This window comes from Apus apus, chromosome 18 (genome assembly GCF_020740795.1).
Source record: "Apus apus isolate bApuApu2 chromosome 18, bApuApu2.pri.cur, whole genome shotgun sequence".
Classification (NCBI taxonomy): Eukaryota; Metazoa; Chordata; class Aves; order Apodiformes; family Apodidae; genus Apus; species Apus apus.
The window spans coordinates 582,058-596,972 of NC_067299.1; the positions used below are offsets into that span (position 1 = coordinate 582,058).

Below are 14,915 nucleotides of genomic sequence, written 5' to 3' on the forward strand. Positions count from 1 at the left end.
ATGGAGACAGTTCTTTCTCTTTTGTTTGGCTTTTTTTGGACTCAGCTTGGACTCAGCAAGGGGGAGAATGGTCTCCTGTCACGTGCTATAGAGAGACCCCCTGGGGACTGTGGCTGCTGCAGCCTTTTCAGCAGTGCCATACTTGCGTGGTCTTGGTGTTTCCAAAGCTGTCAATGTGCAGTTTGCATTTGCCTTGCTGAGTGCCTGCTTGCCTTTGTGCAGAACAACATCGGCCTGGTGCTCCACGGGGTCATGGAGTATGACCTGTCCCTCCGGTTCCTGGAGAACGCGCTGGCCATCAGCTCCAAGTATCATGGCTCCAAGTCTTTGAAAGTTGCACTAAGGTGAGGCAGGGTGGAGTGCTGGGCTGGGTCACCATGCTGCCAAAGAGTGAGGACGTTCACCATGTGCTCATACAGGAGGGATCTGAGCTGGTTTTTTCCACCTGGATCCTCTGAAATCAGAGATCCAGTCTCATCCCCACTGTGACTCCTTGGCTGTGTGAGTCAAGGTCAGGGTGCAGTGTCCAAGTCTGTTGTCTCAACAAAGTTAATCGTGGGATCTGCTGTAATGCTGTCAAGATGACCCTGGTCCTTGTGGACTCTAAGCAGAAAAATGTGTGTGGCAAGTGGAGATTGGTGAGCAAGGCTAATGTAATTATACTGGGAGACTGGGATGAGATGTAAACTCTTGTATTTAATTGTTCCAGCCCCTGGGGAGCTATCTTTGAGGAGCATATAATTTGCCTTTGTCCTTTACCATAAAGCCTTGTATTTGAGTAAATACTGAGTGGCTTCCTCATGTTGCCAAGGGAGGTAGGAGTGGTTGGTGTCTTTAGGATCTGCTCTGGATACCCACTGCTCCTCAGGGCTGTGTGCACTCTCCTTGACTGCAGAACTGGCTCACCATCAACCAGGCAGTGGCCCACTCCTAATTACTGCTGCCACATTGCAACCCATCTGGTCTTCATCAGGGTGAACATAAATCTTACTAAGCACCCACAAGAGTCTGACTTGTTTTCCAGCAGTTGATAGATATGCACTCTGCAGAAAGCATCTTGCCTTCCCTTAGTAGCACTGGGATCCTCGAAGATTCATCACCTCCCACAGAGTCCTACTGCCAAACCCAGAAGTCTTGTTTCATTCCAGAAACACTAAGGCAGCAAAGCCCAAGCCAAGTCAGCTCTCCCAGCTGGAGAGAGCCCAGGTGACTTGGGTCCCAGCTCTGCCACTGGTTTGCTGGTTGTTTCTGGGCTGGAAGAATTATTTTATTTTTTTTTTAGTTTTGGCTGTGAATAGTCAAGTAATTCACACCTTTGCTTTCTAAGAAACAAAAAGGCTTACAGCTGCTTTCTTCTTATTCAGTTAGCAAATGTAGCCCTGAGCTGTCCCCGTGGATGCTGCCTCAGTTACTGCACTGCTATGGCCTTCAGCTTTCCTGGGTGCAGGAGGAAAAAATCCCCAGCTATAAGTCTTTGCTTCTGTAGGTCACTTCTCAGCATTTCAACAAAAAATCCAACACAAATTAGGGTAGTACATTAATCCCCAGATGGGGAAGAACGAGCTGCCAGGATGCTGCATTCAGGGTCCAGAATCTGCCTCCTTGGACACTGGTATTAAGACTTTTAGCCTAAACACTTTTCTGTTAAAAGTCATGTTTGCTGCAATGCAGAAATGTTTCTTCCTCATGGCAGTACCTCTTAACCCTTTTCCTTCCTTCAGCCACCACTTGGTAGCCCGAGTGTACGAGAGCAAAGCAGAATTCCGGTCAGCTCTGCAGCACGAGAAGGAAGGCTACACCATCTACAAGAACCAGGTGTGGAGTGTGTGCTGCTGGCTCCTATCTCCTTGCTTTCTGCCTCTGCACAGTGGGGCCACGGCCTGGGCCATGGGGAGGCCTTTCTCACACCAGCTCTGAGCACATGCCAGGGAGTCTTCTTTCTAGGATGGGGCAGAATTGCTGCCCTGTGCAGTAACTGGCTGCTTCTATGCACAGAGTCTTTGAAGAGCTTCCTGCAGATTTGCTCTTGCTGTAGCCCTGCAGCTGGGCAGAAGCTGCTGGTGGTGGCACAGCCCCATGCTCCAGGAGGGCACTGGTCTTTCTTCCCACTTTGTGTACCACCTGTCCTTGAGATCCCAAATCCAAGCCAGTTGGTAGTTGAGCTGTTCTGTGGGCAAGACCTGCTGCCCTTGCTGGTGCACAGCGAAACTCCTGCATGGCTGGGGCTGCTGGGACTTGCCTGCAGCTGCACCTGGTGACTCAGCGCCGTGTCCCTGCCAGCCCAGCTCAGGGAATGCTGCTCACCCTGCAGACATGCTCCTGCTTGATGGAAATGTGTAATGGGGATCATGAGGCTCCTACAGGAATTCTTGTTTGTTTGTTTGCTTAAATGCCAAGGCAGGTGAGTTTCTGTAAGGATGTTGAGCTCACAGAAACTAGGAGTGCACCCTGGTTTGGGTACAGTTCTGATTTGTAATGTACCTTTTTTCCCCCTTCCTGATCAGCTTGGAGAACACCACGAGAAGACCAAAGAGAGCTCTGAGTACTTGAAATACCTGACACAGCAGGCAGTCGCTCTTCAACGCACAATGAACGAGATTTACAAGAATGGCTCCAATGCCAACATCATGCCACTGAAGGTAACCTCATGTGATGACAGCAACTGAGAGAACCTGCCACCAAGGCAGAGCTTTGTCTGTAGCTGCTCCTGGAACGTGGCCCAAGCAGGAGGTGGTGATGGCTGTGCAATTGCAGACCCTCCCTTGGGGGGAGGTTCCTGCAGAGGCTTGGACAGATGGAGCACAATGTGCACAGAGCATTTGTCCCCTCTGACAGAGCAGTTCTGGGCTCTGGCTGCTCCTCCTGAGCTCGGGTGTTGGAGCATGGGGAGCAGGGCAGGCGGTGCTGGCAGTGTGGGAGCCTGGGACGGCAGCACACAGACCTGCCCCTCTGCTGACTCACAGGCCGGGGGCAGGTTGCTCAACCCAAAAGTACCTTGGTTTCCTCATCATAAAAAATGCTGTCATTTCACCAGGTGCTTTGTTCTCCTTCCAAGGATTTTGTGGCATGGGGGGGCTGCCTAGCCTGGCCTGTATGGAGCAGGAGCAGATCAGCCCTCCTGGGCCAGCCCCAGCAGCTCCCCCTGGCCTGTCTGGTGGATCCAGGGCAGTGGGTGTGAAGGGTTTGAGGGGTGCTCTCCCTGCCAGTCCATGCATGAGTGGCTGCTGGAGGACTGCAAGCCAGAGGTTGGGAAAGAGGCTTTCAGCCACAGAAGAGCTCCCAGCTTCCCAGGAGGGAGGGCAGAGCAGGGTGTGCTCTGCAAGAGGAGCTGGGCAGGGCATAGCCCTGAGGAGGTTGTGGCAGAGGAACTGGAGCATAAGGACCTTGAATCGAGTAAATGGTCAAGTATAGGAAATAGTGTCCAGGTAAGAGGCTCAAAACCATAAAAAGGTAATGAAGGTTTTACCCTTGTTACAACACTTGAAGGAGGAAAAACCAAACAAAACCTACCAATTCTGACCTGACATATTGCACTGAACACAGAGGTGGGAGGAGAGCCTGTCCATGGTGCCTGGGGACCCTCCTGCTGCTTTTCAACTAATGGGTATAAAGAGGCAGAAAATACAAAATAATCCACCTTACAGCTACTTGTGTGTCCTGTGAGACCTGGCTTTTTCTCAGCTGTTGGTAAATTGTGCCTAGACTTGCTTAGGAGCTCTGAGTTGTTCTGTCTGGGTTTTGACTTTAAGAATTCTTTTTTCTCTCATGCTGTAGTTCACAGCTCCCAGTATGGCCAGTGTCCTGGAGCAGCTCAACATTATCAATGGAATTCTCTTCATTCCACTAAGGTAGAGTGATACCTCTCTGTGTTGTACCTTTAGAAATCAAGTAGTAGTAGTCATCATAATTTTTAAGACCACTATAAACAGCAGTGACCTTAAAATATTTTTTTCATTTCTTATAAATTATCTCTTTAAAGACTTTTAGTTGAAAATTACATTGGGGAGGTGGTGGAAAAAGATCATCTGAGCTGAGACTGTATCCTTCTAATGCTATTAAGTAATCACTGATGGTAAAAATTCACCAGAAGCAGCTGGAGGCTGCCTGGACAGAGACAAGATTAACTTCACAGCCTTTGCCCTGAGGGGCCACTGATGGGTCATGTCTTGGTGCCTCTGGGCTCAAAACCAAATGGCAAACCATGAACCTGCCCTGCTCAGGTGCAGCTGAGCTACAGGACCTGAGAGCAGGCAGGATGTGTGCAGGCACCTCTTTGTGAACACCACCTTGTCCCTGTGCTTCACACCCTTCCTAAAGCCCATCTAATGTTTGCCACCCTTCCTGGTTTCTCCTTCAGCCAAAAAGACTTGGAGAACCTTAAAGCAGAGGTGCAGCGACGCCAGCAGCTCCAAGAAAGCATAAAAAGCGGTGAACAGCTGGAACCAGAGGACAAAACTGTGGAGGAGAAAGAGGCTGAGCCAAGCATGCCTTCTGCTGAGATCCCCCTAACACAGAGCTCTGCTTAACGTGTACCTCGCTTAAAAAAAAAAGTTTAAACCACCCTTTTCTGAATCTGACCCAGGGTCTCGGACTCCCCTGGAGCAGCTCCTCCTTTTTTGACAATGTTATTGCACTGGTACAATTAATACACAATGCAAAGAACTAATCTGAGAAATGTAATCTGTCTGCCTGAGCTTGTGTCTGCCCACGGAGGGAAGGTGGCTGGGCCGCAGCCGCAGGCCAAAGACCCGTCCTAGGTGAGCGCAGGGGAGGCTGGCGTGGGTGGGGGGGGGGTGGGGGGGGTGTGTGTTTGTCCCCATATCATCACTTATTTCTACTTTGTACATATGAATTCCAAATGAACTGTCTGGAGGTATGTAACATTTCTCAAGTCATTTTTATGTTGACTAAGGACACTGCTTTGCTAAACCCGTACACAGCTGGCCCCCTCTGCTCAGTGGGCTTGTAAAATGTGGATTCTGAGCCAAAAGGTTGATTTCCCCCAGTCACAATCCCAGTTTGTGCTGAGGAAAAGGAAGCAGCCATATTTGTACCATATTTGTACCGCACAGATGAGTGCAGCCTGCAAGGCCTGTGCACCAGGGGGGCTGCACAGTGTTTTCTACATCAGGATAGAGCCATTGGATTCCTTTAACAATTTTTTTTCTACTTTTGGTTGGCAGTTTGGCAATTCAGTGGGGTTTTGTAACATTCACATTCTAATTTTCAACATAAAGATATATATATATATATATGATACTCACAGTTCCACCTCTGCTCTGCTTGCAGCTGAGTAACTTAGGATACTGTATCCAAAGAGTGAGGGCTTGATGTTTAACAAAGCGCACAAACTTCCATTATGGTGGAAACAACAGTGCCTGGAGAGGTGGGTAAAGGCACCAAAGGAGGGCTGACCTGAAAGGATTGAGCAGGAAATCCTGGCCCTATTAAAAAAGGGGAAGAGGGGAGGAAAAGTCAGAAAAGGGCTGGGATAACAGCTGCAACACGGAGCTGATGATGGACTTACAACCTGAGGGACAGGTTGACCCAGATGGGAATTGGGAGTTTCCCACAGCCTGATGTTACTGGGAAGGGGTTTAAATAAAAACTGAAGGCTAAGTCCTGCTTAACTAATGTTTTTTGCACACTGCTTGTGAAATTGTTGCCAGGGGAGCTTCCATTGCTGGCAATGGACATGACTGAAAGGGCGGATGCCACTGAACAAATCCTCCTGTCCCCTCCTGGAGGGTCACACCGCCCCGTGGTGGCTGTCAGTGTCCAGCACCTGCTCCCCCGGCAGGGCAGAGGTGGCCGCTGCAGCCCCAAATGCCGACAGAGCTGAATGTCTTTTTTTTTTGTTTTTTGCAAACATGGAGCTGTAGAACAACCCCTGGTTGCCAGCCCTCAGACCCTGTGCTGACAGTGCCGTCCCATCTATCTCCCTCCCTCGTGTTGTCTGTCATGGATAGTACCCGTGCTAATTAGCCTGGCTTCTTTTACTGACCTGCTGGAGAACAAGTGCTGTCACTGTGCTCTGTACCCTTGGTCTCCTGTACCACAGTACAGGTGTTTGTAACTCTTGGTGGGGGGTAAGGGAAGGGGGAGCAGCCTCCAAGTTGTAAGAGGCCACAAAGCAGGAGGAGTCTTTAATGAAAAAGAACTTGCTCCTACTAGAAAAATTCTGAATTTCCTGGAAAGCAATCAATAAATGACTACAGTGCATCTTTCCTACAAGATTTTTCTTTTCCTAGTGTCTTTAAGTCCATTAAAACCTTTTAAACTATTTTAGGTACTTTATTTATTGGTTTCTTTGCAGTTTGGTGCAAGGTACATTAACAACAGCACTGGGGCCACCACTTCTGCTCTGTTGAGACTCAGCTCACACATTCTACAAGAAAAATGAAGTTAGAAGAACTGCTTCAAACTAGTGCTAAGCACATGGCAGGCCCAGAGGAGGGTGGGCAAACATAGCTTTCCTAGCCCCAGAACAACCCCTCTCTGTGGCCAACTCTGTTCCTCATGCAATTACATACTGTCCACCTTCACCAGGTAGAATCAAATCCTGTTGGAGCCAGACCTGAATAAACACCCCAGGTAAAAGGACTCAACCGCAGCAAGGTCCCATGGCTGCAGGTAACCATATGCCACTGCCTGAGGAAAATAACTGCAGCAAAATGAAATTAAGTCAGAGAAAGAGGAAATCCATCAGCAATCCTGTAGAAGACCCATAGAAACACACTATTTTTATCCTCTGCTTTCCTTCCAGAGGCATTTCCAGCACTTCCTGTCATTACACATACCCTGTACAAGAGAAGTTACAACTTTCTTCCAAGAAAAAGTGACCCCTGAAGTCTTCACTGCATTGTTGTGGTCATACTGTTTAGAGGAGCCTCCTCAGCCGAGTACACTATCTTCCCACCGTTGACCAAAATCCCTTTATGTGCCATTTCTTTCCATATGCAACCCTGTCTGCTAAAGAATGTGTTAACACCCATCAGTGCTATAGCAAAACTGGAAAGAACTGGTGGAAATTAGTCTACTACAATTATAAAGCTGCTTTCAGAGAGGCACTTCCTGCACAACTAACAAGTCACTATATTGAAGGGGAAAATTAAATTCTTCCCAGATTGCTCTTAGCAACTTACCTTTTGATATCCCCTGTGTCTCCCTTTTGCTAAGAGCACTCTGTCAGTGTTCAGAACTCCCCTCCAAAAGCCTGTCCCAGGTCTGTTCCTGCAAGCTACTTAAACAGAACAGAGCTGGCAGTTTTGTTTCATCCTCTCCTCCACATCCTGGCCAACGGTAGGTCTGTGCTCTTCCATCAGTGAAGAAACACACATTCCCCCTTCAGCTCACTGACCCGTTCATAAGCAGCACTCAAGGCAATTACCGCCAGTCCACAAGGAAAAAAAACCAACTAAACCCACCAATATGAAAACACACCTTCCAAGAAACACTGGGTGCCTCAGCCTTCCTCCCACCACCTCCCTGCAGGGCTCCTGCTGCCCTGGAGAGCACAGACACCCACCTGCTCCTGCCCCAGGCACACACCCCAGGGTGCAACTTCCAGCGAAGACAGTTCTTGTTCTGTCTGCTCTAAGTAGAGTTCAAGGTAAAGGGGGGAAAAGCAAAAAAACACCAAAAACAACCACCAAGAAAACCCCAGAAGATAAGAAAGTAGCCAAGGGGAAAGGCAGCCCTGTGCCAGGAGCAGCCAGGGAGGGGCTCCTGTCCAGCCCCTGCTCCCAGCTCAGCTGCCCGGAGCACACGTGAACCCAGGTTAGCCAACATGCACAGCACCCTGTCCAACACCTCCCTTCACCACGTTAACCAGTAAAACCTCTGACTATCCTAACTTACCAACTGCTTCAAAACTGCATCACATTTCCTCATACGAGCACCACTTAGATTACAATCAGATGAAAGAAAAAGCAGGTGTGGAGCAGGATCTGAAGGGTGAAAACACCAATAGCTTTTTTCAAAATAATTTTAATTCTTGCATCCAAGGAAACAAAAACACATCTAGTTTTATATGCATTTAATAGTTTACCAATTGGTACAATAAGATTTTTTTTAATATGCAGAAAACATGAATAAATTTTGTTTTACACAGTCTGAGAGCAACAAATCTTACCGTAAAACACAGAGCAGTATTATATACATTCCTTTACTGATTTGTTTTGTTTTTTTAATTGTGTCAATAGCTTCAGTTAACTCCTACAGTCTGGGAACTGTTTTCTCCAATTGCAACCTCTAACATCTTTCGTATGAAAAAATTCGATGTTTGCCTTCATGTCAATGTCAGGATCAACTTCTAAAATGTGGAGATTTTGCTAACTTATCTTCAGAATGAACTCGGGGAAGCCAGAGGGATAGGTAGGACAAGAAAGCAGCTACTTACATGACACAGTGGAAAGATAAAAAGGCCAGTTAAATTCAGTCGTGACTTGTAAATCCAACTCAACCCTCCCCACTCCTAACACGTTCATCCCTACCATTTTATGCACGTATCCTTGCTGGGATTCTTGGTATTGACTGTTTAAATACACTGGACTTTACGTACAGCCAGACAGCAAATCTCTCATTCTAAGTGAGTTTTTCCTTCACTCAACTCAGTATTTTTTTAAATATTCAGACCATTAAAAGGATTATCAAGCCACCACTGTCTACAAAAACAAAGTATAATCTTTCTTTTAAACAGCTTTCTCGCGAGTCAAAAGCTATTTAAGAGTGATACCATCAGGCAGGTCACATAAAAACAGGAGGAGGCGAACAGGAGAAGCACGGTGCTGACAGGGTGGGTCGACTGGGCTTGGTGAGTCTATAGCCAAAGCTTCCCCAGCACTACAGTGCTCCACAGCCCTCGGACAACTTGCTAGCAACTAGATTTTTTTTTTCTTTTTAATTAGTGCCCTGGGCACATCATTGGTCACACCATACACAAAAGCAGGACGGTTGTTTGTTTTTTTTTTTAAACCTCTAAAGTGCAAGATGCTATAGAACATCAACTTCCAGATTATGTCTAAACCACAATAAATGTCGCACTTTTTAGAATGCATCTACGACTTCCTGGGCACGTTATTTTAGTGTGGCACTGGAATGTCTGTCTGGTTTCAAGCCAAAAAGTCTGTATTGTCTATTTGGTAACAGGGTCTATATATAGTAATTTTTAAGCTATGCCAATTTTAGTAAGGAAAAGTGACAAAGCAGCAGTGAACCTCTTAAACACTCTAACAAATTTATTTTGTAATCCAAACCAGTAACCTCATCATCATACTACTTCTCACAGGAAAGGCACAGGATTAGCTGACAGAAAACATTGCAAACAGTAGCAGAAGTTCAGCACAGTGCAGGAAACCCTCACACACCCAACTCCTGTGTTGTGGCTTTCACGATTTTGTCTAAACAGGGCTTTAACTTTTGATCCGTTCAGGACCATCCCTGAGATTATTCACTGCTTATTAAAGGAGAAGGTTGCAAATTGCATTGCAGAAGTACTTAGCAGAGTGTTTCACACAAGCAATTAATGCTGCTTACATGACTTAGTTGTTTGTCCTTGTAAATAGTTATAGGCTAAAGGGAAAGAATGCAGTAGACAACTTCCACTTAATAGGTACCTTTAATTTCTCATTCATGGTTCTGAATTATGTACATGAGTGTGGTTTACTTTATACTTAAATAAAGTTTATAGGTCCTATCAGGAACTAAACAGATGTATTACTCAACAATTGCACTGAGGAATTTTAAGATGCACTACTTGTGTATCTGGAATTCTCAAACAGGACAAAAAGCAGCAAATTTTTCCAGTCCAAGCAGCTAACAAACAAAAAAATACTTTATTTGTGCATGCTTAATTGCAGAAACACACTGAAAATTACATAAACCACTGGATTTAAGAGATTAGCCTGAATCTTACACTGGCTCCAAAGACCCCCAATCAGAACTCTCATTCCTCCACCCTTCCCCAGAGCCCAGGCTATGCCTGGACCCCATCCTGAGATCCAGCTCCTCCCACAGGAGAATGGATCCTTCTCTGGGTGACTGCAGAAAATTAACCACCACCCCTTCACCCCTGTAACGTGTTCACCCTCCATCCCACTCCACCTTGGTCAAAGATTCTTATTTTTAAAAGGGACAGTTTTAAAAGCCATGTCTTAAACAAAATTAATAAAATAAAGCAGAAATTCACCTGTTAAAACATCAGACTGGTACTTCATTATATTGTCAATTTGAGTGGATTTTTAAAAAGACCTGGTTAGTTTGATAAGTATTGTAATTCTTAGTTATCTACAATGGAATTTGTCACAAAATGCTGATTAAAATATTAATTTATAATATTTTCATTCACTTCAGATCAAAATATGTCAGCTTTAGGAATATGCAAATTAAAAATTGTATACACCAAACAACATAAATACGAATAATCAAGCCGGGCTAGTTTTGCTGATAGGATATGGTTCTGTTTCTAAATGTTTACTTGATAGCATCATTCCCACTGATGGACTTTGTTTTGTTGATGGTGTTTTTTCTTTTAGAAGCCTGTATCAATCTGTATCTGTATTACAATCTGATTCTCAAGGTATTTAGTGCTTTCTTTAAAGCATTTAAATACTGATCCCAGATATTTCTCTCTATGCAAAACCACAGTACATTTTTATTCAAGCCACATTGTCTCATCAAGGTAAGTACAAGCTCAATTTCTAAAGGGTTTCCAAGGAGGCACTAAAGAAACCAAGAAACCTTTGTATACCCCAACCTCCTGCCAGTGAATGAGGGAAGTGTACTTTGATACTGTTGTGTAACAGGGATTGCACATCTCTAACAAACATGGAAAGCAAACAGCAAGTTGTACCATGGCAGTCATTTGGGAGATTAAGCTCTACTGGAAATTAGATCACTAAATTCTAGCGGGATGGAAAACTCCTCCTGGAAGTTTGTCTAGCATTAAAAAAAAATAACCAACAAAAAAAATCCCTCAAAAAACAAAACAGAAAAACTATTTAAACTCAGTTTAACAGCACAGCTTAACCATTGAATGACCAAATAAAAAATAAATACATTTATCACATCAGCTGCTACTAAAGATTTGTTGTCTTATTTCAGGTTTACAGTTAGTTATATAAATATACCAACCCTTGCGTGATAGGAGGCCAAAACAAGTGTATTCTGTTGATTTGGCAAATGTTTCATGACAAATATTCCAGAGTTTAATTAATTTCCATTAATTACATATAAGGTTCAGAAGATTCTGAATTGCAGCCTTATAATCTAGTATTCTTAGAGAAGATTTATTAAGCACACTTAAGTGATGTTACATAGATACACATTTCTGAAAGAGCCCTACAAAACTTTTCCCAAATGAGGTCACCAGTTCAGGCACCAACAGACAGCAGAGAGAAAAACAGGAATCATTATCCGACATAGAACGACACTGTCAACTATTCAGTTAAGTGCCCTATTTCAATTATCCAACTTCTGCCTTCTCAGGTCTGATGTGACCAATGCCAGCCCATGTTCTTAAACCTATGGTACTTCTAGACAACGTATGTAAATTTACAGTATACAATTTGGATTCACCATGCATGAATACTTTGTGTGTAACATTTAATAAGCTCAATCTACATCCAGAATAATTTACATGAAAGGACAATATTTATTTAAACAGAGCTCAATGGGTAACCATGAGTGCATCCAGAGGAAAAAGGGGTCAAATGTGAATTCAATCAACGGCACTCCCACACTTTTACTGTTTGATCTACACTTCCAGTAACCACATACGGTGCCGTCTTGTGGAAATCTGTGAGGAAAGAAAAGCTGACGTTAAGAACGAATCCAACACTTCGGAATCTCCTGCTCTCACTGCATGTTATTACTTTTTCCACAAAATTACAGATACCAGCTCAAAGACTAGATTTCAAAGCTCATCATGTCTGTAATTCTGAAGGCAAAGTCTCCCATGCCAGAATTTTATAAAGCGTGAAAATCTACTTTCAGTTCAGTTATAAACGACCTTTCATGGAAAAAAATATCCAGACAAAAGTTATTACAGAGAGGAGTCCAAAACACCTCAAACTGATAAAATCCTTGAATACTACCAGAAGACAGAACTTAACCAAGAGAAATTAAAAAGCCTCACTGCATAGCACAGGTTCAGCAAAGCCACCAGTAAACTGAAGCAGCCAGATCCTAGGCTAGCCAATCCATGCTAGTGGTTTAATGTTCCACAACTCGTAACTTTTCTGATCACCTGTTTCTCACAATTTAAAAGAGAAGTGAAATAAAAACCCTACATTTTGATTAGACCTGAAAAGTTTGATTGGGAAACTTTAGTAGCCAACTCCTGGTCCACTGCTAACCTAACACAGCCTTACTGAAGAAGCTAGAAACTGCCAGAGAAGCCCAGAGAAAGAAACAACAGAGATGTCTTCAGAGTAAAGCTAGCTTTGTTATAGGGAGGGTTTGGTTCTGTCAGGGCAGGGGAAACAACCTCTACCAAAACCTGGTAATACCAAACAGGAATGCTCAGGAATTAAAGGTGGTTTTTTTCTGACCATTTTGCTTTGCCTGCCCTCCTTGCTCCCCCCCCCCCCCGATTTGCAATACAGCACTCCCCAAATGCCTCACACTCTGTGGTGAAAGGTTCCAGAACACCCTGGCAGTTAATGTCTTTATCCAATGTGCAACATTGGCAACGGAAGTGGAAAAAATCTAGCATGCTCACAATTCATATCTGTCCTTATTTGATTAGAATACACATAGCACAAAACTTCACTGGAATCCAAAATGTGATTGTCTAGCTTGGTGCTCAACTTCAGCTGGTGAAGATGCAGACAAATCTGTCTCTGGCTCTGTATTTGCAGTAAGCACTGCAGAACAATACATACCCAAAGAGGTAACAAAGTGTTCGTGCGCATTGAGGGTTTTCATGCATCGTTTGTTCTTGAAGTCCCAGACACGTAGAGTCTTGTCATCAGCACAGCTCAAAATAAATTTTCCCCCAGAATGGAAGAGAACGCCACGTACCCAGTTATCATGGCCCACCTTGTGCATAAGAAGAGATCAGTGAGCAGGTGCATGTTTTAAGGCTAAGAATTCCACTGTCATGCTATGGCAAACCGAGCAACTCCTTGTCCTGTCCCTGCAAGGATTCATTTAGCTGTATAAAACCTATCAAACTCAAAGCTTATCTTCAGTTTCTATTATTACATCTGTATCAGCACCACCAACAATGTGAGTTCCTGTCCTTGAAGGCAAACAAACAGACGTCCTCATGTGATCTGCACTGACTCTACTCCCCACCCCCAGCACCAACATGCAGCCCAGCCTGAGCACAGGCAGCAGAGCAGAAGCCCAGAGCCCGTGGGAGGGCCTAGACCTTCACAGGAGACAAAATTCCCATGATTATCACCACTGCTGCAGACAAACCAAGCCACTCATCACAAACACTATGCCACATTAGTTCTGCATTTACACTTTGTATTTTGAGATTCTCAGTATTTTTACCAACGATACCTGAAATAGAGAAGCCATTAAAAGCGTATTTCTGGCATTTGTCTTATTTCAGTAATTCTGGCTTCCCTCGAGAACATAAGCATGTAAGACAGTTCATTCCATTACAACTGATTTTACATACACAGCTCTGACCAGCAGAAAAATACCAATGAACTTACAAGTGTCATAAGGCACATGCCAGTGCTAATGTCCCACATCTTAATGGTCTTGTCTCTGGATCCAGACAGCAGAAAAGGCCCAGGCTTGCCACTCTTCTTAGTCTACAGAAAATTTTTTTTTATGTTATGGCATATATGAGGCAGGGGGAAAGAGGAGGGAAGAAGCAAATCCCTTCTGAGAGCAATTTCTTAGTAACAAAATTAGATTGTATGCCAACTTACAGTTAATAAATACACAATGCCAAAGCTGAGAGTCACGGGCATTTTGCTACTAATACTAGGAGAAATAAACAAGAAGAATTAAACAATCTGTCCAAAAAATGGCTGTATGTCCCACTGACACACAGAGCCAAATCAGACACTGAGTCCACATTTGCCTACTGCAAGACATCCTTGTTCCATGGCAGACACGGTTCAAACAGAGACAGACATCTCAAGACAACAGAATATGAAGTTCAGACATACCTTCATGCTCTCATTCTCCATAAAACATAATGAAGCACGTTTAGGAATTTTTTAGAAGTTCTTACTCTCAACTTATTTCTATTTGTACCCATGACTTAGTTCTCAGAATTACAGATGTTCCAGTGAGAAGCTAAGGCTGACTTGCTGCCTGTGTTGAGCACTGGAATGTGCAGAGCTGGTCAGGCCAGCAGAGGGCAGGGGAGACACCTCTTCCCACTGCCAGTGGAAGGGAACACGTGGAATTCAGTTTTCATTTGTTTAATTAAAAGATTATAAGGATCTTTTATGGATGCAAGTCAAATTTGACTGCAATAACCTGTGAGACTGATCACTAGACAAAGCCATGTCTTTAGTGTATCTAACTCCTCTCCTTGGTATTTCTGTCCTGAGGAAGGGGGCAAGGCAGAACTGCTTGGGTTTTTAATTAGAAATCAGAGCAAAATTTCTAGCTCTTTTCTTCTACATTTTGCCATTCTTAGAAGCAAATTTTTGCTGACCTTTAGTAAGCCTTTCTTGAAGATTTAGTGACCAAACCAGAGAAGACACATATGTGATCACACAAACGGGGATTTATTTTAATTAGGGAATGCCTGCTCCTAGCTACATGGCTGTCAAAGCCTAATCCAAGCACAACAAACCCAAGGCAGCTTCATATCCGCATTCCTGACACTACTTCCCCCACACCTTTCAAGTGCTTAGAATCCCCACGTTATGGCAGACAAGCTACTTTCACTACTTCTTTGCTGGAATATGTGAAATATTCTCAGAAACAGAGCATCT

The 14,915-nt window shown here is 44.3% G+C and overlaps 2 protein-coding genes across 5 annotated transcripts in view; one reads left to right on the top strand and one right to left on the bottom strand.

Annotated features, from left to right (window-relative positions):
• CLUH (clustered mitochondria homolog) overlaps positions 1–4,666 on the top strand; it is a 31,869-nt gene extending 27,203 nt beyond the window's left edge. For all 3 annotated transcript variants that reach the window (XM_051635620.1, XM_051635618.1, XM_051635619.1), the window contains exons 22-26: positions 223–344; positions 1,722–1,815; positions 2,505–2,639; positions 3,775–3,848; positions 4,358–4,666. In XM_051635620.1, the coding sequence (XP_051491580.1) occupies positions 223–344; positions 1,722–1,815; positions 2,505–2,639; positions 3,775–3,848; positions 4,358–4,526 (594 nt within the window). In that variant the 3' untranslated portion in view covers positions 4,527–4,666. The remainder of the gene's footprint in view (positions 1–222; positions 345–1,721; positions 1,816–2,504; positions 2,640–3,774; positions 3,849–4,357) is intronic.
• A 3,357-nt stretch (positions 4,667–8,023) lies between these two features.
• PAFAH1B1 (platelet activating factor acetylhydrolase 1b regulatory subunit 1) overlaps positions 8,024–14,915 on the bottom strand; it is a 31,598-nt gene continuing 24,706 nt past the window's right edge. For both annotated transcript variants that reach the window (XM_051635639.1, XM_051635640.1), the window contains exons 9-11: positions 13,671–13,772; positions 12,885–13,041; positions 8,024–11,797 (exon numbers count right to left, since the gene is read on the bottom strand). In XM_051635639.1, coding sequence (XP_051491599.1) covers positions 11,724–11,797; positions 12,885–13,041; positions 13,671–13,772 — 333 coding nt within the window. In that variant the 3' untranslated portion in view covers positions 8,024–11,723. The remainder of the gene's footprint in view (positions 11,798–12,884; positions 13,042–13,670; positions 13,773–14,915) is intronic.